Source organism: Rattus rattus, chromosome 13 (assembly GCF_011064425.1).
Source record: "Rattus rattus isolate New Zealand chromosome 13, Rrattus_CSIRO_v1, whole genome shotgun sequence".
Taxonomy (NCBI): domain Eukaryota; kingdom Metazoa; phylum Chordata; class Mammalia; order Rodentia; family Muridae; genus Rattus; species Rattus rattus.
Genome location: NC_046166.1, coordinates 2237487 through 2263433, shown reverse-complemented (window position 1 = coordinate 2263433; position 25947 = coordinate 2237487). Strand labels below are relative to the sequence as shown.

At 39.9% G+C, this 25947-nt stretch overlaps 1 protein-coding gene across 25 annotated transcripts in view; it reads left to right on the top strand.

Annotated features, from left to right (window-relative positions):
• Positions 1–25947, top strand: part of Slmap (sarcolemma associated protein) — a 114686-nt gene that overhangs the window by 69862 nt on the left and 18877 nt on the right. For 14 of the 25 annotated variants that reach the window (XM_032918989.1, XM_032919010.1, XM_032918997.1 and 11 more), the window contains 4 exons: positions 4357–4419; positions 14609–14668; positions 18364–18444; positions 18667–18726. In XM_032918989.1, the coding sequence (XP_032774880.1) occupies positions 4357–4419; positions 14609–14668; positions 18364–18444; positions 18667–18726 (264 nt within the window). The remainder of the gene's footprint in view (positions 1–4356; positions 4420–14608; positions 14669–18363; positions 18445–18666; positions 18727–25947) is intronic. The other 11 variants (XM_032919013.1, XM_032919005.1, XM_032918999.1 and 8 more) reach the window with 1 other exon arrangement.

Below are 25947 nucleotides of genomic sequence, written 5' to 3'. Positions count from 1 at the left end.
GTCTAATATTGTGTATATTGTGTATTTTAGGGTTCTTGAGAAAAAAAGTATCCATTGCTATTTGACTTCTCTGTGTATTTTATAAAATGCCCCAAGTTTTTTTTAGATTTGAGGCTTTTGAGTTTGAATTTGAGGATTTTTAAAGGTGTAGTTTATATTCATTTAAAGGTGTAGTTTATATTCATTTTACCAAAGTTTTTACTTGCTATATATTATTTAGCAAATTTTTGTTAAATGAGTTAATCATCGTCTTCTAGTACTTTTTCTTAAATGATTTTGTTTTCCATTATTTTGCTTCTTTTCCTTTCTGATTGTATACTTTTTATTTAAAATTCATATTTCCTTGAATATGTATCAAATGTTATATTAATTAATACAAGCTATGGACTTTAATTTTTTCAATTCAGTATCTTTATGTACATACAAAACCATCTTTTTGCTAGAGTTGTCAGATTACTATGTAAAATTTTTGCCCCAAAGTTTAAACTAGTAGTCTGCTTTCCTATTAGAGAATAGTTATAGACTCCTTTATTTAATATTAAATGAATAAAATTTTTACATTGTTATGGGGTACTCCTTGCTATAATTATTATCCCATTGTTAAAGTGTCTGGGTCTGTGTTGACAGTGTGTTAAACACCATGAGAATGACTAGCAGAGCATTTTGACAGTAAGGTCTTATGTTTGTACAGACATCTCACTATGCTACATTTTATTGCAGAGTGGACTTTGTAATATGATAATTTGCCTTTTAAAACATCACCAAAGTTTACAGCCACAATTTTCATGAATTTTAAAGTGAACATTACCCTTCAAATAGTAGAGAAAAATACCAAGTGTAGATGCAAGAGAAAAATGTCAACAATGTCTAGAGATAGTGTAGTTTGTGGTTCTTCCAATGAACTCTTTTACAGATTTTATACTGTAAGGTTTTGTCCCGTTTTAAACAAGCATCATTTAAATATATATTGTAGTATAGAATAGTGCTGTCTAAAGCAATATATGAGAAATTTAACAATGTCTAGTAACTATAGTAAACGTTTAAAAAGAAGCAAGTAAAACACATTTTAGTAGTAATTTAACCAGCAATTTAAAAATTGTTATTTAAGTATGTAACCAATATTTAAGGGCTAATAATGAGCCATTTCATATTAATTGTCCCTAGTAAGTGCTTAAAATTGTCCTGTATTTATTTTATGCTGCACATAGCTTGGTGTAAGCATGTGTTGTTTAAATGGCTTGGTGGCATATGCATTCAGGGGCTACACTAGCACAGGTACAGCATGGTATAAAGAAAACCGTCATCCAACAGAAACTTATTTGTATAAACCATGCATTCTAAATAGACCGGCTCTTTGTGTTTCCATGTTCAGTCCCCCCACCCCCACCCCCTTTTTTTTTACTTTAACCAATGTCACTGAAACTTGTTTCCTTCCGGTCGGCATCTGGTTCCATGTGGATTACCATGATAGCAGTGTGCTCTATAGTTGTGCCAACTCAATTCCTAAGGACCTGAGTTCAGTAAAGACTGTTAGGTGTCATCTTTGAAATGCTTTATATAGACTCCGAGAATGCTGTCTCGTGTATGTAAAAGGTGCTTTTGAAGACATGGCACATACATATTTGTTTGTATGTAGACTTAAATCGTAGACTTTATCTAAGCTGGTCTACTAAACATCTTAGGGTCAGATTCAGTTATTAAAAATAGAGTGCACAGGGTCCTGGGGAGATGGCTCAGTGCTTCAGAGAGCTTTCTGCTCTAGCTCCAGAGGATCCAGCATCCTGTTCTGACCTTTGTGGGTTCCTGCATACAAAAGTAGAGTAATTGAGTTTTAGCTTAGTGAGTAATAGTGGGTGTCCTGGTTACTGCTCTGCTGCTGTGAAGAGACACCATGACCAAAGCAACTTACAGAAGGAAACATTCAATACCGTATCAGAGGGTGAGTCTCCATCATGACATGGGTAGGCAGACATGGCTGGAGAAGTAGCAGAGAGCTCACATCTGATTTTCGAGTTGCTGGCTGTGAAAGAGTGAGAAAAGTGGCCTGGCTTGGGTTTTTAAGCCTCAAAGTCAACTCCCAGTGACACCTCCTTCAACAAGGCCATACCCCCTAATTTTCCCAAACAGTTCTACCAATGGGGTGGGGTGGGAGGTTCGGGGGGTGGGGTGGGTGGGCAACCATTCAAATATGTGAGCCTGTGGAGGCCATTCTCATTCAGACCACCACAGTGGGATTCCCTGTCTTTAATAAGAATCACCAGGAATTGATTAATACTGATCTGAAGTTTGGTGTCATGTCTGTCATAAAGTCTTTTAGTTATGTTAAAGTTGGTTTGAAATGAGTTTTAACATTTTCTGGTAAGCATGTATTAAAGGTTTATGACATTGTCGTACATGTGTGCTCTTCCTTATAGTCCCCTCTCCACCGACTCCTCCTCTCCCCAATGGTTCCTTTACATCCTGTAGATGGATTGGAGCTAGAGTACATGGAGGACATGTATTTGTCTTTTTCCTCCCATTTTCCTTTTGTGTTCTCCATTTTTTTTTTTTTTTTTTTGGAGCTGGGAACCGAACCCAGGGCCTTGCGCTTCCTAGGCAAGCGCTCTACCACTGAGCTAAATCCCCAACCCCGTTCTCCATCTTTTTAGGCTACTTCCTCCCCACCCATAATCTCTTCCTACTTCCCCCATCACATACGTTATATATTCATTTAAATCTAGACTTTATGTATGAAGGAAGCTTGGGACAGAAAGTCTGGCTTCTCTTGTTAACATTTGATCATCAGTTCTATCCATTATCTTGCAGATGATCAATAAAGCGCTGTTCTGTTGTGTGTATATACTACATCTTCTTTACTGTCCAAACCAATTTTCACACTTAACGTGATATGCATAGTTTGAATTTTAAAAGTGTTTAGTTTAGAGATTATGTAAAAATGACTTTAATTTGACATTTTTTGAACTACTGAGAGCTTCTGTTGTTCTAGTTAGCTCCAGTTGGCATATTCTATTTATCTAAATTACTGTTCAAATTTCTATTCCAGTTAATTTTTAATTTTTTTATTTGGGGCTGTATTATACTTCTCACTAGTCTTTCTAAAACAAAGATTGTACTAATCTTTCTTCCCCCTGTTTTTCTCTTAGAACTATAGCATGGGCCCTTTGGTTATTGTTTAACTGGAATAAAAGAAAAATGACAATTGAAAGGTTAAGAAGGCAGTTAACAGGAGTGGTGTCAAAGAGGGACTGTCACAACAGACACCAAGACAAGAGAGAGATGGGCAAGGGGAGGTGGAGAAGAGCAGGGTGGACAGTGACTGTGGTGCTGGGCTAGGCCAGTGTACACATTCCAGGGTGGATGGAGTGCCTTCCGTCTGCAGTAGTTGCCATGCTGGGGCCCAGCCTTTACACTCAAGCTTCTGCAACCTCTCATGCAGCTTTGAGATACAAATACCTTACTGAGGAATCTCTTTTGGATTCAAAAGTTAGCTCTTGACCTTACGGTTGAGTTATTGTAAGAAAAGGGCTGAAACTCTTTAACTGTATGTTAATTTTTAATTTTCTCTTTGTAAACTACTTTTTACAAAATTGGATAATTTATTTAAGTAAGCAAAACCATCTATGAAGCTCTTGTTTTCCATTGCGTGGAACATGAAATTTGGGTTGAGATAAACAATGTAATGTAGTGTAGATAAAGGAAACCATTTGTCATGAATGTATAAAAATATCTATCTCATCAATTCCTTAAAGGTCTACAGAATTGCCTGTAACCGCCCCTCTCCCCAGCTTCTTACTTAGATGGGGTGCATACCATAGTCCTCCTGTCCTGGGAGCTCACTGTGTGTGCAGCCCACGTTGGTCTCAAACTCATGGCAGTCCTCCTGCCTCATTCTCCTAGTGGTCTGGAATTTAGGCATATGCTACCATGCCTGGCTGATTTTATGTATTCTAAAGTTTTTAAATCTTAACTAAAATCAACGTCTTGGAAGAGCGACTGATAGTACACGCACCTGAAATTAATTCAGTAATAAAACCACAAATCACTTTAGAGTATTTGCACATCTGTTATGGGGAAGGTACATATGAAAAGGGGGAGAGCTCTTTAAAGCAATATATTTGTTTTTGCTTATTTTTTGCGCTATTTGGATAAAAACTGTACCTTTAAAAGCTAGCCATTCAGAGTAAACTAGTGATTATATAAATTACACTTGAATTCAACTTGAAAATGTGTTAAAATATACTCTATTAGTTCTTTTCAATTACCTATGTTAAATAATTAAAAAAAAATTACCTTCGCTGTTGTTTATTTCAAGACAGCAACAAACTATATCCTTAAAGGTCTTTCTTTCTTTATTAGAGCGCTTGCTTTCAAAGAGTGGCGGGGACTGCACTTTTATTCACCAGTTCATAGAGTGCCAAAGTGAGTACAGAGTATTTTCACATTGACTTTCAATGAACTCAGGGCTGAAGTTAGGAGGCTGTGAGGAGGGTCTCAGTGTACTTGTTGTAGTAGAGGCGTGCACGTAATTAACTGTTTTCAGGTACCAGCAAACCTTTCTGTTTCTCTCTTTGAGAAAAAAATTCTCACTGCATTTGTGGAAACACACACACACACACACACACACACACACACACACACACACACACACACACACACACACACACACCATGTACGCACACAGAAAGCCACAGGAAGAAACTTCACACTTGCTAGTCACCTATTGGGATAAAGCAGACTTCTGGGCTGTGAAGTGCCTACACTTCTAATGTTAGAAATGTTTGTCCATGTGAGTATTGTGTCTGCTTGTCTTACTCGTGTGTCTGTCTGTACACCATTGTCTACACATTGTCTTCAGAGGCCAGAGTGAGGCCCCAGGTCAGCCAGTGCTAACTGCTGAGCTGTCTCTCCTGCTCACACCTAAGCTTTCTTTGTGTACAGTACCTATGTGTACTAGAAGTACCTATGTGGATACTTGATGAAGAAATATTGACAATGGCTTCTTCATTCGAGTTCTAGTTCTAGCACAGATTGCGTTTTAGATACATTTCTCAGATTAAATGAAGCAAGTAGTCTTTTTGGGCACTCAGCTCCAAAGACAGCCCCTGGCACAGTACAAGCTTTTTATTTTACGGAAGGGGGAGCAATAAGTTGTCTTACACTCTGGTGTTGCCTACTGTTAGCAACTTCCAAAAGGGGGTCTTTAGGAATATTAAAGGTAAGCTGGTCTTGGTGTTTTAGACCTCTTCTGAGTTCTAAACAAAATATTGTGAATCCTTTTTATTTGAAGTTTGTATAGCAGCTTAAATCTGTTCACAGAACGTGACAGCATTTTGTGTTGTTAGTGACCACTGAAGTCACCATGTAGAGTGGAGTTCGTGCTTATATGCATTTCTTTTTTGTCACACAGATACTCTCAAGCATTTTTCCTTTCTTCCCCTCCTGAAAAGAATGTTTTTTATCCATATCTCATGCATATATGTTTGTCTCATGCTTAACCCCAGCACCATTTGTAGTTAAAAGGTCACACATGGTTTTGGAGCGTACAGTTTTAGTAGGTCACAGTTACAACTCCCAAGAGTTGTTTAGAAAAATATATAATTGCATTAAATGGTTTTAGAAGAGCTGGTCCCCTCCTCCATCAGTTTAAAGCTATTTTAAGGTTTTTTTTTTTTGTTTTTTTTTTAATAAATGTGACATTTTTCCAAACTCTTAATACTTGTGAACCATCTGATAACTTCATCTCAAGGGAATTGGCACAGTGATTTCTGTGAGGGAAGATAATTTATACTCACTGAAATTAGCAAGAGGACATAATTTTAAATAAGATTCTAGAAGAAATACTTTTGATACTTTTATTATTTTTTTTTAAAGATTTATTTATTCATTTATTATATATAAGTACACTGTAGCTGTCTTCAGACACACCAGAAGAGGGCATCAGATCTCATTACAGATGGTTGTGAGCCACCATGTGGTTGCTGGGAATTGAACTCAGGACCTCTGGAAGAGCAGTCAGTGCTCTTAACTGCTGAGCCATCTCTCCAGCCCGATACTTTTATTATTTATGATGCTACTTCTATTTTATTTCATATATATTTTAGCTTTTAGAATTTGTACTTTAAGCCCAACAAATAAGATCATCAAAAGATCATGTTCTGAATTGTAATTTTCAGTCCTTTTTAGTAACAAATAAAGGTCATAGAGTTTATTCTTATCACTTACCTATTCTGCAAAAGGAAACAACCCCCCTTAAATGTCTAATTTAATTTAAAGTAATATAAGGTATAATTGTAGTGTAATATTTAAGTGAATAAAACTACTTAGAGAATTTTATTACAACGTATTTGTGTGGTAAAATGAGCCAGATGAGCATTAAGAGAAGCGAAGTCGCAGCAGCCCTCAGTGAGGGAGTTAACTGATCACGATCTTAGCGCTGATCAGCTGTGCGTTTGCATGGGAACACTGAGCCTGCGCTCACAGCAACCCCTCAGTGAGGAGTTAACCAATCACGATCTTAGCGCTAATCAGCTGTGAAGTTAACTAATGACGATCTTAGCGCTGATCCACTGTGAGTCTGCACAGGGGATACTGAGCCTGCGCTCACAGCAAACCCCTCAGTGAGGAGTTAACTAATTACGGTCTTAGCGCTGATCAACTTTGAGTTTGCACGGGGAACACTGAGCCTGCGCGACACAGAGGGAAAGAGAGCAAAGAACACATAATAAGGCAAAACAAAACAGAAGGGCTCCTCTACACCTGATTCTTAGAGTTTTTAGTGCAAATAGTGAGAGGTTCAACTCTATTTGAGTGGCTCAGAGAAGCGCATTGTAAGAATCTGGTTTTTAATCTTAGATAGCAGCAGTTTGCTTTCCATGATGGTATCTCGAATTTTCCAAATTAACTTGGTTCCTTGAATAAGGATTACTGGACAGAGGGTCATCTTATGATATGCTGCCATTGTACTACTAACTCTACAGTAGTGTCACAAGGAAGGACACAGCAAGCGCCTTGCTCAGGGCACTGAGGAACTTTGGGGATGGTGTACTGACAGCCGTACACCATCTTCTTTGCTGGTTTGTTTGTTGATTTGTTGGCTTTGTTTTGTTTAATGGCTCAGCATCTTAAATTGATTGGACTTGATTGCGAAGTATTATTTAGTGTGCAGTAGTACTTCAAATTCTTTTTCCAGTCTTTTAAAAAGCGATGTCAAATACCTTGTTTATGATTTATTAGGCTTATGTAGCATAAATTCAGTGTTTTAGAAACTAAAAGCTCCTGGTTTACTTCCATTGATTCTTTATATTTAGTGTATTGGGAGATATTCCATCTTACCTGTGTGAACCCATAAAAATATAGATTGATTTTGTAGAAAACATTTTAATGTTTTCCTTGTATGGAAAATCAGACTGTGTTTTTGAAAAAGTTCTTTTAGAAAAAAGTGCTTAATTCTGGAAAAGAAGGCGGGTTTTTAAAAAGGCTTAAGTGTATAACCTTTTACACAATTCCCAATCTGTAAATATTCTATATAAAATTACATAAAGTCTAGAATTAGCAGGTAACTTCATTAAGACTTGTTAAAACTTATTAGCAAAAAATTATCTTCAGGCTACCCAGGTTTAGGAAGAACTTCACTGTGCATGTTTTGTTTGGTCCATGAACTCTCCCCTGATGAGCTTACTTGAGCTGAGTGAAGTGTGAGGGACACAGCGACCTAAGACCCTTGAGTGCAAGGAGCATAGTTCTCTGGACGGCTGCCTGCGTCTGGGCTGTCGGGCTGCTGTATGTGCTCACACGAGATTTTGCTGCTAGATGCCAGAAAAGTTCTCTCAGGCCTGCTTTGTAGAGACAGATTGTCCATTTACCAGGAGCCAGCTCACTCTGGATGGCATTACCAAGTGTCCTGAAGTGAAACCGATGCCTCTGTGGTCTTCATCCATGTTTATGTTTTGTAGTATCTCCAGTTTGTTTGTTTTTTTAATCTTACTGGCTTGCAAAATATTTTTCCCCTTGTTCTAGCCTCATTTTGAAATTATAGGCATTGTTTCTGCAGGCTTCTTCCAGTACCTTCTTTCTGCTCCGGCTTGCTCATTCTTACTGAAACTGAACCCTTAGAGGAATCCACTACTGACGAGGTGTTACTGGGTGACTCTGTTTACGCTGTGTCACTCTGTGAGGTCAGCCTCAGAACAGTCTTAGGGTTAACTGGGTGCCAACTCTACTTCAAATACATTTTTTAAACTTTGGTTTTAAAAATTATTTTATTTCTCTAAACCTGATCAGTCTATTTGTGATTAAAAAACATCAGGTAATTGTAGTTCTGTACTCGAAGTAGTTTATACTCCCCATCATGGGAAAACTTTCTCTCAGAGTTAGATGTTGCTAATAAATATTTGATCTCTTTGTTCTTAACTTGTCTGCTCTAGATATGTCGAAGGCCCTTGGCAGCTCTTAGCACTTGAATGGCAGGAAATGATGCCAGCGCTGTCTTTTCTGTTCTTGAGATTGGTTTGTTTTCATCGTGTCTCAATTCTGAACCCCTCTCTCCTCCTTATTCCTACTTCCTCTTGTTTAAAAACAGACGAATGAATAAACAAACAAACAAACAAAACAGCTCCCAGAATGTCTTCTATAGCAAGACTTGCTTTAGCTGATTTTACTTCACCAGAAATGAATCCCCATGTACATGTCTGAATTATTAAGATGCACGTGTGCAGCACCTATGATGTTCTATAGCCTAATTTCTGCTAGTGAGTTACCAGTCTGTGAGGAAGATCAGTTGCTAACTTGATGTTGAACTTTAATTATAATTTCATTTAATTATATCTTCATGTTAATTATAATAAGTTTATTTTTAGCATTTGCTTTTTCAGAATCAGTCAGCTCTTCAGGTGACGTTGACTTGTTTCCATTTATAATGTTATGAGAAGAATGGTGGCAGGATTTTTTTTCACTGACCATATGATTGCTGGCTAATTAGCCTTGTTTAGCCTTCCCTCCTCCCTCCTTCTCCTCCCCTCCTCCCTAAAGTGAGATGGTTGTACATACTTCGTGACACTGTTTTAAAACTCAGTTGAGGTTATATTGACCTGGTCCCTCTGCTCTTGGCACACAGAAGTACTTGTGAACTGGGAGGGAGAAGAGGCACCGTGTCTGGAACTCTGAGGGGAAAGCCTTGGAAGGGACAGCCTTAGAAGCTTTTCTTGGAATAGCACTTTCCTCCCTCTCCATCCCAGCCCTGGGGTGGGGCGAGCCAGCTGAGCTAGCTTTGTTTTTCATGTTACTGTAATATTTTCTCATAATCTAGAGTTTTACTTTTTAATTAACAGTATGCAAGCCTTTTACAAAATTTTAATTGCTGGTATGTTTGCAATTTACAGAATTTAGGGGCAAGCACATTATGACAATATTTCATGATGAAGCTCAGTTTTGAGATTTAGAAATCTCTTTTGGGGGGTTGGGGATTTAGCTCAGTGGTAGAGCGCTTGCCTAGGAACCGCAAGACCCTGCAAGGCCCTGGGTTCGGTCCCCAGCTCCGGGGGAAAAAAAAAAATCTCTTTTGGGTTGATAGTTGCAGAGCAGAGAGGCTAGTTCTCCTCCAACCATTGGTTTACCTAGGATCCTTAGTTGTACTTAGGTTATTGCCTTCGCACTGTCCTTTTCATCTAAGGAACCTAATGTCTGCATGGGTGGGACCCCTTTAGTCTTCTTGTGAGTGTGAGTATTTTACTTTGTTCTTTATTTCTATTTTGAACCACATAGTAATGTGATACCTAATTTATTTCTGTGAACCAAGAAATAAGATTAGTTCTCATCTGTAGGGTTTTGGCAGATTCAATAGCTTTTACAATTTCATTATTCTATACTTTATGACTAAACTAAATGCTTAGATATTGGTCCCTGATATAGCTAAGATGTAATTATAGTAAAATGTGTTGCTAGTTTTACTCCCCAGAATAAGCTCTGTATAGAGGTGACCAAGGAGGTATATCAGAGTTAAACTCAAAGATGTTCACAGCAGCAGTGTTTATAATAGTCCAAAACTGGGAACAACCCAGAAGACTTTTAATATTAGTGAATAAATGTACTGTGATCTATCTGTTGGGTGCCAGAAGCCTAGCATGTAAGCCTGTGCACTGACATTAGGCCATTGAAGTTACATTTAGTCAGGTATGTTTGGTCAGGTGACTAAAGAAATAGGAAAGCGTGCACAGGGAGATAAAGTGCTTGTTGCACGTGCACAAAGGCCAGCGGGATGTCTAGTAGCAGTAGAAAAATCTGGGCATAGTGTCCCACCCTGATAGTCCCAGAGAAGGTAAGGCAAAGACAGGAAGACGTGTTGGCCAGCTGGGCTAGTGAACAGTGAGAACCAGGTTCAGTGAGACTTCTCTCAAAAATAATATGAGAGCAGCAGAGGAAGGTACCCAGTATGATCTGTGGCCTTCACAAGCATGCGCAAACGTGTGCCCACATACCCACACGTGAACATGCACACATACACCAAGAAATTGAGGAAGCAGATAAATATGCAAGAGTAAGTATCACAAAGTCAGGTAACCCTTGCCTTTGTGGGAAGAGAAGAGAGAGCACTGAGGGCTTTGGGGTTGATAGAAACTGTTTTTTGATTGGGAAGCACTCTCATAGAAACTCACTTTATAAATACCTTTAAAAACTGTTTGTGTGTGTGTGTCTTACACAGTAAACACACATGGCTTAAGTGGGGCACTATGCAGATGAGGTGGCACAGGCCTATAATCCTAGCAGTGAGCAGGCTGAGGTAAGAGGGCTGCTGGAGCTGGAGGTAAGACCCTGCCTCAGATAGACGAGAGTGATGAGAATCCCACGCTAGAGTAAGATCTGAAGGACCTTATGTTACATGGAAGCTCTTTCTTCCAGTCTCTGATGAGGGGTGGCGGAGTAGACAGGCCATAAGCAGACGCTGTTACTTATCTCTGTAGATTATAGGGCTTGCAGCAGGTCTCTTGTGTTGTTGGAGGTTTGATGTTTTGTTTGCTTTGTTTTTTACTTTCTCAAAATGAAAGGAAGGGTTTTGAGCAGTATATTTTAATATGACCCCTCCTCCCTTATTTATGGTTTTTCATACAGTTTTTCTGTATAGCCCTGGCTTCTTGGAACTTGCTCTGTAGATCAGGCTAGCCTCTAACTTAGAGATGGCCTGTCTCTGCCTCTCTGAGTGTTGGCATTAAAGGTGTACCCTACCATTTCCTGGCTGAGTTTTTGACGTAGTTGAGAAAGACCAGAAGAGTTATATTCATATAGCCAGGCAGATATACCACCTAGATCAGATTTGTTTTGGGACACCTCCCCATTCTTCTTAAACCAATTTATCATATCTTTGTTATCCTGGTGCATAGTAGTATTTGAAGGAATCCTTATATTTCCACAAGTAGTTTATAGTGAATTGAGGAAGGTGGAGATAGTGGACAGTTGCAGCATCCCGTCAAAGAGATTTGAATAAAGAATAGTGGAACAAGAGAGGAGGGATACCAGCATCATTTAGGAGAAAGGAAGAACATAGAAATTCAGCTTTAGCCACGATGAGATTAAGTCTCCGTGGGATTCTGGATGAATAATCTAGAAAGCAGTTAGAGAATAGAGTTCTGGAAACTAAGAGAGAGTGTGGTTTTCCATCAGCATTAGAAATAGTTCAGTTGCAGATAATTAATACAGTGAATACATGAATTGTATTGCCATTAGCAAAAATCTTGAATACCAAATACACATGTTTAAATTATGTCCTCATGGAGTAAAAGGCAGTGAAAGGCTAAGAAAGGATGGGCAGGCATAGGACATGAATGGGCAGTTCAAAAGTAAAGGACAGCGTTCTTAAAAGGCAGTTGAAAGTTTTTGATTAAATATAGTTAGTGAATCCATTTATAACATTTAGGTCATGAGGAGAGTGGGAGAAAAGACTGTAGCAAGTCATAGGTGTAGGCAAAATTTTGGACTGTTCCAAACATATTGATCAGGTGTGTGAGATTTGGAATTGTATTATTTCCTACTGTACATGGGGTAGACGGTAAGTCTTGCATCTACAGATGTAGGCGCTCAGGAAGGAGGAGTCCGTGTGGTGCTTTAAGCAAGGACGTGGGTTTGCCTGGGCTTCATTCCCTTCCCTAGGCCGTTCAGGAACTGCTGCTCACGCAGCTCTTGATGCCCCATAATTGCTTCTGGAACTTTGCATATAAGGTTGGAATATAAGAAAAACGGGACATTGTGAGCCAGGGAAGAAGCAGGAAAAAATATAAAGCAGAAGAAAGCTTTTAAGGAATATAATTACGTTCTTCAGAAAGTTAGATACTTTATAAATCAAACAAGAAACTGATTATATTGTCTCTTAGAAGATACAGCCCAAGTAAAATCACTGATAGATAAGAGTTTTTCAAATCAGTACAAGAGTTTTAAAACGAGTAAATATTCTAGAAAATGGTAAGTATGTTGAGTAAAATTTTTTCTAAAGTAAATGTTTTAAAATAAGGAATTCTCATGAGAATATTAAGTTTAGCTGTGAGAAGTGAGGAAAATGATGTGTGGAAGGACACGGGTGGGGAATATACTTATCAATAAAACAAACTAATACAATTCCCCAGTGAATGGTATTGAAATTCTACACTGTGAGCTAAGAAGATACACTGGATGTTCATTGAATCGTGTCTGAAAAGGTCACAAGCTAAACCAGACACTAAGGCACACACTGTATGGTTCCATTTCTGTGATCCATCCAGGGTAAATAAATCAAGCGATAGGAAACAGATCAAAACCTGCCAGGGCCAGAGAGGGAGGTTTGGGGAATAAATGCTTAATTTTTATTTGGCTTCTTTTGGGGTGATGGAAATGCTTTGGGTATTATGAATGTATTAAATATTACTGAATTGTTCCTTTAAAATGGGTGGTCTATGTGAATTTTAGTTGAGAAAGGGTGGGAGGAGGGGAGTACAAAAATAATAGGGCTGGGCACACTGCCCCGTGGTACAGTGCCCTGCATTCTCTCTCCAGTATGGGGCAAGGATGGGGCAGGGGATTTAATGGCTTTAAGGGTAAAAGAAAATTCATAGTAAGCAAAATTATAAGATTGTAGTAAATAAACCCTGGAGTCTCTCTCTCTCCTCCTCCTCCTCCTTTCCAACTTCTGTATTCCTGTACTTATTATTTTTAGATTTATTTATTTTTTATTTTGTACATATGATTATTTGCCTTTATGTATGTATTTGTACTATGTGTGTGCGTGTGGTGCCCATGGAGGCCAGAAGGATATGTCAGACATCGTAGCACTGAAGTCACACTGCCATGTGGATGTTGAGAACGGAGGGTCAGCCCCTCTGCAAGAGCTGCTCTTATCCACTGAGCAATGTCTGGATTCTTACTGGCTTAGTCTGTCAAGCATTTGTTTCCTGTCCATGCCACTTGTCTGTCATGAGGAGAGTACTTTGTGCCATGTCATTACTCAGGGTTTGTAGGGGTAACAATCTTACTGTGATGCTGCCATCTCAAAAGATGATGCTTGACTTCTTGTAGTGTGGGCCGTGAACTTCTGTCTTCTCTTACGAGCTTTGGCCCTGGCTTGGTGCTGTGGAATTGGGTGTGTCACCCCAGGTACTCAGAAAAGAAAGGCAGATCAGTTATTGTAAGCTCTAGAAATCCTTACCACCTATGAGAGATTTTCATTAAGCTCATGCAGGTTCAAAGCTAGAAGAAGCAGAGCCCTGTGCTTCTAAAACTTTGAGGAAAAAATATTTCCTGTACAATTGTGGGCCTAATTAAACTGTCGTGTGAAAAGTGTTAGTAGAACACTAGCATGTTCAGAGGAGAGAGTGACACGTCATCTACCCTCTGCTCATTCCTTCTAATGAGATTATCAGGAGTTATGCTACAATAGTAAAAAGTAAAACAAAAGAAAGATTGAGAATCCACAGTGCAGGATACAGTTGACTAAAGCAGTAAAATTAAAAGAATGAGAAAAGTCAGGTGAGGTAGTGCAGTAAATGCAGTACTTGGGAGGTTGAGGCAGGAGGATCTGAAATTGTGTTTCTATAAAAACTTAGACTGAAAAAATTAGTTTTATAAAGGTTTATAGTTTATAAAAGTTCATTAAAAAGTTTATAAAAGTTATAAAGTGCCAAAATACTGAATGACTTCAAGTAAATTGTAAAGATACAGTAAATGCTAAAAGCACATGCTATTATTTCTTTTAAAGAGCTAGCTCTTCTAAAATCATCCATCTTCTTGATATATATTATATAGTCTCTTCTGAATGGCATCACTAGGAAATAAACTATCGATAAGGCATTGCTTCTCTTCTTTGAGGAAACTGCCTTCCAGAATTCCTTTATTTCAACTTTGACTCCTCACACACGAGTCTAGACTTTACAATAGGATCGTGTCTGATGAGAATCCAGTCTTCTGCAGTAATGGGGTTGTTCTAGTAAGCTTAGTTCTCTAGTTCCCCTTCAAGGGTCAAGCCTTTTGTTGAAGCTTGGTCATGGGGTAATGCTATCGTCTTTAAATTTGGTCATGGAATGTGTTCCACGGCTCCTCTCAGAGAATGCGGCTCTGTTTGAGCTTCGGTAGTAACGCTTATTTTCTTTGGCAGAGAAGCTGATGGTCCAGGGGCATCTAACCAAAGTGGTGGAGGAATCCAAGCTTTCCAAAGGTAAGTTTTCTGCCTTCTCTCTCTGCGGTTTCACAGCTATTTTGGATAATGAAAGTTAGTCTCGAATTTCAAGGTTGTATTTTATTGTTTATTTCTTACAGCTTATAAAATGTCAATCTGGTAATAGTGTCAGATATTAACAAGAGAAAGACAGAATCCACAGTCATATACAAATATTTGGATGTCTATTTTAAGAAAAAATAGGAAAATTTCTTTTAATGTCGGCATTTGTGCATGGTTTTAAGGTAATGCTTGTGGTAGGCTTGTGGCTGTTCTTCAGTCTCATTGCTGCCTTGTTTTGAGTTTCCATTTCAGTCAACACAGTGCAAACTTTTTAGGAGTGAAAAAATACTTAAAATTTTATTTTGAAGATTATTTGTATACTTAACATTCCTTATGATATTCAATATTTCTCTATTTTGTTATCTCGGTTTGATTAAAACAAAAATGATGGCTTTTAGCAATGTAAAAGCATGTTATATTTTATACTTAAGTCTAGTAATTCATCAAAATAGGTTTATTATTATAATTGTTATTGTTATTATAGTGATTAAACTGAGGGAAGGAAAGTAAGGTTTAAAGCATCATACTGCAGCTTTTAAGCATAGGAAAACTAGGTAAATAAATCTGGGGGGATGTGTTCATTGTTAGAGTGGAACTTTCATCAGACTTTGCCAGAATAAAACTTAAAACTAGCCTCGCAGTCCTAGTCAGTTAAAACAACAAATGCTAAGAGCTTGTAACCGTTCATTTCAGTACGTTGTGTATTATTAGAACAATTGGGTTCACTTGCTTTTTAAAATGTTTTTAAACATTTTATGTCGGGTGTCTGGGGCTTTCCTTCTGAGCTTTGTGCACAGCAGATGCCATATTAGGAGAAAGAATGCATAGACGTGCAAAGCTAAGATTGTTCTGGCACATGGGCATTAGGTTTCAGAATAGTGAGCTATTTTTAGTACATATGCAATTTATTTCGTCTTATTAAACAGATGAGGACAGATTTTAAAATAGTCTTTACTTCACCACCTAGGTTCCTATTCTAATCTGTTGATTGAGTAAGCAACACTTTGTACTGGAAGCAAAGCAGGGTGAGGGTGATTGGTGTTTCTTTTCAAAAAGTGCCTTGCTGCTTAGGGACACCAGTGTATTCTGGAGTAGATTTGCTTGAAATCAGGTAAAGTTTTTGAAAAAGATGTGAGCAGCATTATGGATTAAAAAATAGACATAAAAAGTTTTGAAGAACCTGTTTTGATTCAGCAGTTCCTCTTCTGGGTCTCTTGATTTGTTTTTTTGAGACAGGCTCTTACTGTGTTGCCTTGTTTAGCCTTGAGCTCCTTCCTGTCTTAGCCTCCTAAATGCTGAGATTACAAATGGGAGAGACCCACATTTGGCTGGGTTTTTATCTTCAGGAACAAGCTGGACAAGTGTTCAAGGTTCTTTGTTTCAGTCAGACATTTATTAAATCTATTATGGCAGATAGTTCCATGCAAATGAGTTTTCATTTTCCAAGCGTGATATTATGTTTTATATTTCATTAACCAACATTTGTTAGTACTTTTCACACTGCCAAACCAGGTGGCCATAAAAGTTACATTTTAAATGTTTTCAGTCTGTTATAAAATATTTCTTTGGAACTTGACTTAATGCTTTAGTGATTTTATGGTGTACTTTTTCTTTTTTCTATTGAAAATGATAGTTGCTAGGAATTAAATATCAGTCCTCTGAAGGCTTCCTTCTACATGCACATAATTATGCCTTGTGTGTGCTTTTTGATTTGGGTCTAACTCAGGACAGATCTCTCGTAGCCTAGAAGTAGAAAGGGATGCAGCAAGATCATCCTTCACTGTGTGTCCTCAGGCAGCTACTGAAACCTCAGACCTCACTTTCCCACTCACACTGCTGTGTGCTAGGCTGCTTGCTTTGCTTTTGAGATAGGATCTCAGGAAATAATAAAGGGGGAGGGAGTAAATGAAACAATCTCTAAATAGCTTTAACTAAGTATACAAATATTTTAATCTATATAAATCTATATATTTTACTTACTATCTTTAAGTTTTAGTCAGTAATTAAATGTATCTTGAATATATCTTATACACATTTGATTTTCCTGTACTGATGGTGCTGTAGTGAGCATCCTCATGTAATATTTCACATATTCAACTACTTCCTTAGGGAAAAGTCAAAGTGGGCTTATAAACTTTATTTATTTATTAGCTTCTTAAATTTTATATGTATGAGTATTACTCTGCATGAATGTACTGCACTGTATATGTATTGGTGCCCACAGAGGCCAGAAGTAGTGTTGGATCCCCAGGACCTGGAGTTACAGTGAGCTGTGAGCCACTCTGGGTTGTGGAACTATACTAGGGTTACCTGCAGAAATAGGAAATGTTCTTAACTGCTGAGTCATCACTCCAGTCCATGGTTTTGCATACTTTAAATTGTGATATATATATTGTCACAAATGATACAGTCAGATAAATGCCATGATTATTTATGATCATGAAGATAGTAGCCCCCTTAATGAGTATGATTATTCTCATTAGAGAAATAGTAGGGGTTGGGGATTTAGCTCAGTGGTAGAGCGCTTGCCTAGCAAGCACAAGGCCCTGGGTTCGGTCCTCAGCGCAGAAAAAAAAAGAAAAAAAAAAAAAAAAAAAGGAGAAATAGTAACTGTGTATCCTCAGAAAGTAGGGTATGATCACAGGGGAAAAGAAAAACAACAACAGAAAAGATATAATAAAAAAAGAGTAATATACTTGGGAAATAATTGTTTCCTTAGCAGCAGTGTGGTAAAAGCGATACTTTACAGCATAAATAGGCCAGATAGAGAAAATGGTGTTGAGCTGAGGGGAATGTAGACTCAAGCAAAGAATTGCAGTCTGTAATGAGCTCTTAACAGAACCCTGCAAAGAAGCCTGCATAACTCAACTCCCATGAGAATCACTACGGGACTCCACTAGGGATGAGATTGTGGCTAAATTCTTCTATCTGAAACTTAACTGAAGCCTAGACATGAGTCTATAGGGTTTTGGTGGGGGAATAACCTTTTCTGTAAACCCTGTCCCAAAGAATGCCATAGAATAATACCTGGATGTATAGATACTGACTGGGACCTAGTCACCCATCATTGTTAATGAACTGCTGCTCTGCATGGGTCTCTGAGAGCAGCAATAGCCAGTAGAATGTCCTGTGCGGCAGAGTAGCTCGGAAACACCTCCTGTGAAACAGGTCCCCTTCTTGTTGTAATTTGGGTTTGCTGAGTTTTCTTTAGAAGGGGGCTGCACATCTTAACGGATATTTTTATAATTGTGAATTTTCAAGTGATTTTCTGAGTCTGCACTAGGGCAAGCTTCAGGCTGTAACGTGTAATGTGCCTTTTCCTTTGATTATCGTCAGGCAAGGGCAGCATGTTCTGGGAGTGTTGGGTTTATTGTGCCTCCCTGATTACTGTAACAAAGCTCGCTGTATTTTTGTTCCCAGTTGATAAGTGGACAGACTTGAATAAGAGCCCCAGCCCTCTGCATAGCTGGCAGGATCCACATTTCATTTTCTGTGAGCTCTGAGAAATAGCCAGCATTGGGTCGGGTGGTAAAGAACAAAGAGATTGAAGATCTGAGTTGATTTTTAATACTAGTTTGCATTTGAGATTTTGAATTATATTAACATTTTGACTTTTGTGTTTTTCCTAATAGAAAACCAGGCAAAAGCAAAGGAATCTGACTTATCAGATACTCTGAGTCCAAGCAAAGAAAAAAGCAGCGACGACACTACAGGTAAGTGTCGACCTAGTGTTTACAAACCTTGAGCAGTCTCTGGGTAATCTGAGTTTGTGTTTAATGAAAAAGAGATCTGGTTTCTCAGATCTCTCTGTATAAAATCTTAGATATTTTGTTAAAACTATTTTCAACTATCCAAGTATAGGAGCTATTTTATTTATTAGGATAATAATTTGCTGATAGGTTAAAAAAGTTTGTAATTCTTTCTCCCTCCTATAGACGCCCAGATGGATGAGCAAGACCTGAATGAACCCCTGGCTAAGGTGTCTCTGTTAAAAGGTATTTACCTTGCTTCCACAACGGTTTACCCAGGACGTTAGACTTAGCTTTTGCCACAAAATCCGTTTCATGTCTATGTGAAGCTTTCTATTTAGTTCACTGATTTAAAGGGTAAGAGGAATGTAAATTTAAAGTATTGGTATCCAGTGCTTGCTAGAAAAATAAGTGTGCACATTTAAACTACAGAGTAACTTGATTCAGTGAAGACAGAGCAGCAAGTGGTTGAATATACTTGTGTCTGTATTTTCCTCACTTTTAATAGAAACTTGTGTGCACTGTTAACATAATTAGGGTAGGGTAAAACACTTAGCTTTCTAGAAAGAAAAAGAGCATTTCTGCCATGATTTGCTAGAAGTACTGAGGTTTAAACTTTTTGTTCTTCTCGTTTCCCAGTGATTATCTCGTTCCTAAGGCTCTTTGAGAAATCTGGGGCCAAGGTTTATTTTAGTTATATCTTTTCTGCCCCTCGTCTCTTCCCATGCTCCATCCATTCCCTCTCGAGTCCATGGCAACCTTTTCTTCTTCTTATGTGCATGTGCACAAACCCATGAGTACAGACTGCACACTGGTGAGGGTGGCCTCTGCGTGTGGTTTCAGGGCTGAGAACTTAGTAATTGGGTGACCACCTAGGACCGCATCTTCACATCTCACTGAGCTGAGGAATTTGTGATGAACCTCTTTTCTTGTCTCATCCCTAAGAAGGAAGTGTGTTTATTTCTTGGTAGTTACTCTTAGAACACAGTAGATAGGAAGTACCAATTATTTACAAAAGTATCTACATTGAAGTGTCTTGGGGAAGACTTATTGATAAATCTTTGATTCTCAGCATTTACTGTTTTTCATTGCTTCACTTTACACAAGGAAGTTACAGTCCCCAGCTGATTATGTGGGGGCAGTGAGCTAACATCACTGGGAGCTCTCTGGGCTGGAACGACAATGGCAGCCTGTGGAAGCCTCCTTGTGTCCATGTACCCAGTGTCCCATGTGAGTGGTAAGGAGCATCGCAGCCCAGGTTCTGAACTTTGAGATACAAGGAAGTAGTATAGGCTTGGTTCAGCCTGCCTGACCCTGCTGCTGTAACCGTGGCGAGAGACATTTTGTTCAGTCTCTGCGTTCTCTAAGTCGTCTGGCCATCCTTATTCTCCTCCTCTTTCTCCTTTGACACCGAAAACACCAAGGCTCCTGGAAGCAGTTTTGACTGAATTCCACCACCCAGGGAAGTTCCTGAGGATTGTTGACCTAAGCAGCCCATGTGTCCTTCAGTCTGATCAGGGTTTCCTTTATGTACTGCTCTGTACTGCTCTTAGCGACTCTTAGTGTTGAGAAGGCATGGGTTCTTTCATGTCATAGTGACTAAAATAAATTGTTTGCACTGTTTAGAAATCTTCCCAGAAATGCAAAACCATTATTATATAAGATGTAGATACTGGAAAACCGGGATGAGGAGGTAAGCCATTGTAAAGCCCTGGACTTGAGTATCAGCATTGCAAAACAAAAGAACAAGCAGATGGACAGACTGACACTAGAAAAGGGAGCACAGTAAACAGACATGAGCTGGTACAAGAGAGAGGGGGCCAGAACCTCAGTGCTTTGTGGGAACATGAACAAAATAAAAGAGGGGAAAACTAAGTAATAAACACTCATAAAGTAGTGGCTTATATGGTCTGTTGTGCTGCATAAAATCTGTCAGGTTTTTTGTTAGCTAAATTCTGATTAGTTTTTATGTAGCATTATGATTATGTTAATTCTATTTAACTGTTATTTAAATTTATTTATTAGGCCTACAGTGTTATGCCTGCATGTATGCCTGCAGGCCAGAAGGCGGCACCAGATCTCATTATAGATGGTTGTCAGTCACCTTGTGGTTTCTGGGAAGTAAACTCCAGATCTCTGACAGAGCAGCCAGTGCTCTTAGACTCCGAGCCACCTTCCTAGGCCCCGAAGAATAGTATTCTCCACAGCAGCTGTTGAGAAGTTTTGAAGCTGGGCGTGGTGGCATATGCCTGTAATATCAACCTTTGGGAGGGCAGAACAGGCACAGTCAGAGGCTCGCCTACCTCTCAGTGAAACAGAAAGATTTTATAACTTAATTTTTTAAAAGTTATTTTTAGATTTATTTTATTTTTCATTAACTGTGTATATGTGTATGTAGAGTTATGTGCATATAAGAGAAGAAGGTGCCTTTGGAAGCTAGGCCGGAAGAGGTCACCAGATTCCCTGAAGGTAGAAACAGGAATTGAGAGCTGCCTGCTGGGAAGTGTGGGTAGTGCAGGGTTTTTGTGGATAATGCCTGAAGTTTAGTAATTAGGACACGAAGACATCTGTGCAGTTAAAGGCATTGGCCTTTTGCTGAGGCAGTCTCTCAGGTAGCCTCTAATGTAACCCAACTACGTCCTCACCATTTTCTCTCTCCATGTGGTTCTCTGCCTGCTTCCCAGTCCCTCACCGTTCTCAGAGTCTCCTGGCCCCTGCCTGCCAGGACATTTTGTCTGCACTTCTTGCAGCAGCTCGGGCTGCCAGCTCCTCAGTGCACTGAAGCTCTATTCCTTATTCAAGCAGTTGGCTTTGGTTCTACATAGGGAAGGTCCCCTTACTCATGGCTGCTTGCCTTCTTTTAAAGGCAGGTGAAGAAGTAACATTTACATAGCCTGATAGCCTGGTGCTGCTGGCTCCAGTAACAGTTGAGAACATAAGGAGACACTTTTTCAGAGCCAAGAAATACAATGTTTGCGGGTCACCATAACATGCTAGGACCTGAGCTCCGGTGCTGTCCGAGCAGAGTACACTTGAACTGTGCTGCCTGCCAGCTCTCCCTCACCTTGCAGCTCTCCCTCGCCTTGCAGCTCTCCCTCACCTGCCAGCTCTCCCTCGCCTGCCAGCTCTCCCTCACCCTGCAGCTCTCCCTCGCCTTGCAGCTCTCCCTCACCCTGCAGCTCTCCCTCGCCTTGCAGCTCTCCCTCACCTGCCAGCTCTCCCTCACCTGCCAGCTCTCCCTCACCCTGCAGCTCTCCCTACCTGCCAGCTCTCCCTGTAGCTCTCCCCACCTGCAGCTCTCCCTGCCAGCTCTCCCTCACCCTGCCAGCTCTCCCTGCGCCTGCCAGCTCTCCCTCCCACAGCTCCCCTCACCCTGCAGCTCTCCCTGCCTGCAGCTCTCCCCTCACCCTGCTCTCCCCAACTCACTCCCTCGCCTGCCAGCTCTCCTCACCTGCCAGCTCTCCTCACCCTGCAGCTCTCCCCGCCTGCCAACTCCTCCCTGCCAGCTCTCCCCCTCACCCTCAGCTCTCCCCTCACCCTGCAGCTCTCCCTGCGCTCCCCTCACCTGCCAGCTCTCCCCTCCTTGCAGCTCTCCCCTGTCTCCCTGCAGCTCCTCCTCCCTTGCAGCTCTCCCTCACCTGCTCTCCCTGCTCTCCCCTCCCCTGCCAGCTCTCCCTGCACTCTCCCCTGCCTTGCAGCCTGGTGTCTCTGGGACAAAATGTTAGTTAAGAGCCTGGAGCAGTGGCTCAGTGGTCAAGAGCGTTTGTCGTTCTGGAGGATCCGAGTTTGGTTTTCAGCACAGACGGTGGCTGATAACCATGCACAGCTCTGCTTTGAGGAGACCCCACACTCTTGAGACTTCCCTGGGCACTGGGCATAGGAAAAACACTCAAATACATAATAAAATAAATCTTAAAAACGAGAGAAAAGAGTCATTCCATGCTTGACTAGCAAGATGGATTTTGTAAGAGTTGCCAAGAAATAATCATTACTTTAAATGGTAATTATTATTTTTCCTTTGTAAGAGTTTCGTGCATTTCTAAAATGGTTTGTTCACTTATTAGAACTCACTAGAATGATTTATTAATTTACTAGAAACATTTAAATTATGCTTGATTACATAGGGTTATTGTTTGTAATCTGTATGATAAGGTGCAATAACGTGCAATTCTGTTTTGGTGCAGGGTAGTTGAAACCGGTTCATAAGCCAACAGTAGAGTCCCAGCTTTCTGAGTGCTGGGACTATAGGAGTGCCACACCCAACTTGGAATTTTTCTCTTAAAGGAAGAGTGTAAATTACCAGGCTCCACTGTTAACTTTAGGATTGATTAGGAAGAATTGGCACTTATATAGCCTGTTTATCTTACTCATTGCAATTCTGTATCTGAGCCATTTTTAAATATCTTTCCTTTAAAAATTCTTTATTGGGAATAATCATGTGCTATTCATATTAGTGATCTAGTGTTAAGAAAATAATCTACCCATCTCTCATTAAGTGCGTGCTTTCTTAGATGTGAGATCGTGATAGCAATAATATCTACCTTTTATACTGTTAATAATTTATGTTAAATTATGCATCTTAAGAGAACATAGAACTTGAAAAAAAAAGAAGGACTTTTGCCTAAATGGCATCTAATGTTAAGATTTAGAGAACTTAGAGTAGTTTCAAAGACGTGTAGGATAGCATTTCTAGTCAGATTGGCAATAAACTAGATGTAATAGATTTGGGAGTTCACGTTTTCCTAGTTCCTCAACGTTTTCCCCAGTGAGGCAGCAGGCAGCTTGTTGTGCCAAAGTGAAAAGGTCAGTCCCTGCCACAGGTCTCCCTGCCCTCTTCTGATGGGACCTCCTGCTGACTACTAGCAGAGGTATGTGCCGCAGGCCCTCACTAGCTCTCTCAAGTACTCTACAGCGGCTCTTAAAGACTCCACAACAGTGTTTGCTTCCTCGTTTGTTTGGTTGATTGGTTGGTTATAATGATAGGAAGTCAGTCGGAGCATCTTGAAAGGAAGGTCATTTGTGATGACTCTAAAATCTATCATATGACTCATGCCATATTAAAAAGGAGAGAGAGAAAATCGTGAACTTGATCTTGACTTGGATGGTTGAAAGGATGGCCTGATGAGACAAATGTCCTGGGTCTACATGCTTCTGCTGGGAAATGCAGAGGGGCTGAGAGTTCGGAACAGAAGCTAGGAACTTTTGGCACATAGGAAAACTGTAGTCCCATCTCTTCATCTCTTCATCTTTTCTTTGTTCTGTTTTAAACTTTGAAACAGTTTTGTGTAGCTGGTTTTGGACTTAGTAAGTATCTTGAACTCCCTCATGCTGCTTCTGCTTCTTAACTGCTGGGATTTCAGTTTGCCACCTTGCCTGCGAGTGGTGGCAGTCTTAGGGAGGAGAGGTGTGTCATGAAAATGAGCGCGATGGGAACTTCGGAAAGTATGCTTCTTCCTGGTCAGGAACAGGGCTGGGACAGTGGTCTGGATGGCATTCCAAAGAAGATGGTCTAAAGTAAGTGTGGGTCTGCCAGAAGGAGAAAGGGCGGTGTGCATCTGTCAGTCATCTAGGCAAGAGCACAGGTAAATGAGTGAGAGAGAAGACTTGGCTCGGAGGAAGGCAGTACTCAGTGTGGGGTTTTCTCCTTGAGTGCGAGTGCTAGCGATAGGAGAGATTACTAGATAAAAACAAGCAAACAAAAACATGGGAATGACCCCAGAGCTGGCAAAGGAACCAACTGTCAGGAGGGACTCTGGCTGATCAGAAGCAGCAAGGGGACACTGCAAAAGCTAAATTTGCAGTTAGGCAGCCGCCTGAGGCTGTCCCACATGTGAACATAGGCTTGAGAGACAATTTGGTTTACAGACTAAGCCTGCCACTGCCTATCATATCAAACTTTCTGAAAGGGGAAACTGATGATGGTGGAAAAAGGATGTGCTTCTGCGAGCCACCCCAGCGGATGTGCTGGTGTAGTGTGGTGGGTGGCAGAGGAAGCACAGAGAACACTCTGACTGGCCCTTTCCTGCGTGCCTGGGAATTCTCAACCAGGCGTACACTAAGAGGCGCTGAGTCTCTGTTCAGAACACACTTTGGTAAAACCACATTTAATTCAGGGTGTATGTAGTTTTTCTCTAGGCTAATGCTTGTGATTTTAGTTGTTTCATGTATAGTACAAATTTATAGAATTTAGCCTTGGGCTGAGAAGCTAGATTCTGCCCACTTCTCAGACACCAGTGTCATAGTTTGGGACATGTAGGATTCCAGTATTTCTGAGGTCCACACTATATATAATTTTGTTTTATTTAGTAACACAGTCACAGGCAGCTCTAAAGATATGTAAGTAGTGTTAAGAGTAAAACATGTTTTTTAAGGTCTCAGTCTCCTAGATCCTCCTGCCTTAGCCTTCCAATTGCTAGAAAGGCATAATTCTTCAATAATATTTATTTCTGTTTGATTTCTGTAGCTAAATAAAATGGGCTTAAGTGTGTGGCACATGCTTTTATTTTAGTCCTAGCCATTTGGAGGGTGAGACACTACTGCAGGTGCATTTGAGGCCGGCCTAAGCAGCACCAGACTCAGCCACAGAAGAGAAGATAAGGAGATGAGTCAGGCTGGGAAGACTCACATCTGCCCTTGCCGAGACATTTCCCTTGATGCTCAGCCAGGATCTTCTAATAAAGCATTTTCCCACCAAACCTCGTGAAAAACAACGCTTAGTCAGCCTTAGCATAAAAAGTTTCTCATTAGTCTTTGATAAAAATCAGCTCTTGGTTGTTTAGGGGGATGGTCTGTGCACTAACGATGTGACCAGTTTGAATGTGGTCTTTTGTGTTTATTGCACCAAATTTAATTTGCCAGGACTTTTAGTCAGTAGAAGTACTATTCTGTGTCCAAATATTCCAGAGTTCGTGTTTATATGATTTGATGCATGCCACCTCTTTTTTTTTTTTTTTTTGTAATTAAATTGTTGGTCCTTTTTATGGTTCAGAGAATTAATTTACAAATAGTACTTCTTTGTCTGACACAGTTCATTACTGCATTGATTGTTTTCTCCTTTAAAATGTGACTACTTGGCATAAGCCCCTTCCTTGTTATTTCTTTGGGAAGTGGAGTGCGGTGTTAGTTTTGTTTCACAGTGTGACCTATCATGGGAAGTGTTGTGCTGGACAGGAATTGTCTGTGTAGGCTTTCGAAGTGGGTTCCTCATTTATCAGGAGCCCCTAAAGCAAGACAGCCTTCCTTTAGCCCTTGCAGGAGTCTGTCTGTCTTACTGTGCTTGGAATGATAAACCAGAAGGGGAGATAAATTGTTAAAATTTAGTCAGAAAGGATTGGACTTATCCTAGGATAATGGCATTAGGATTGTTTACTTTAAGAGAGATTTTTTTAATTATTTAAAAATACAAACATGGTAAAAGTTGAAGAAAAACAGAAACACATATATATATTTGCCCACTTCCTAGATTCA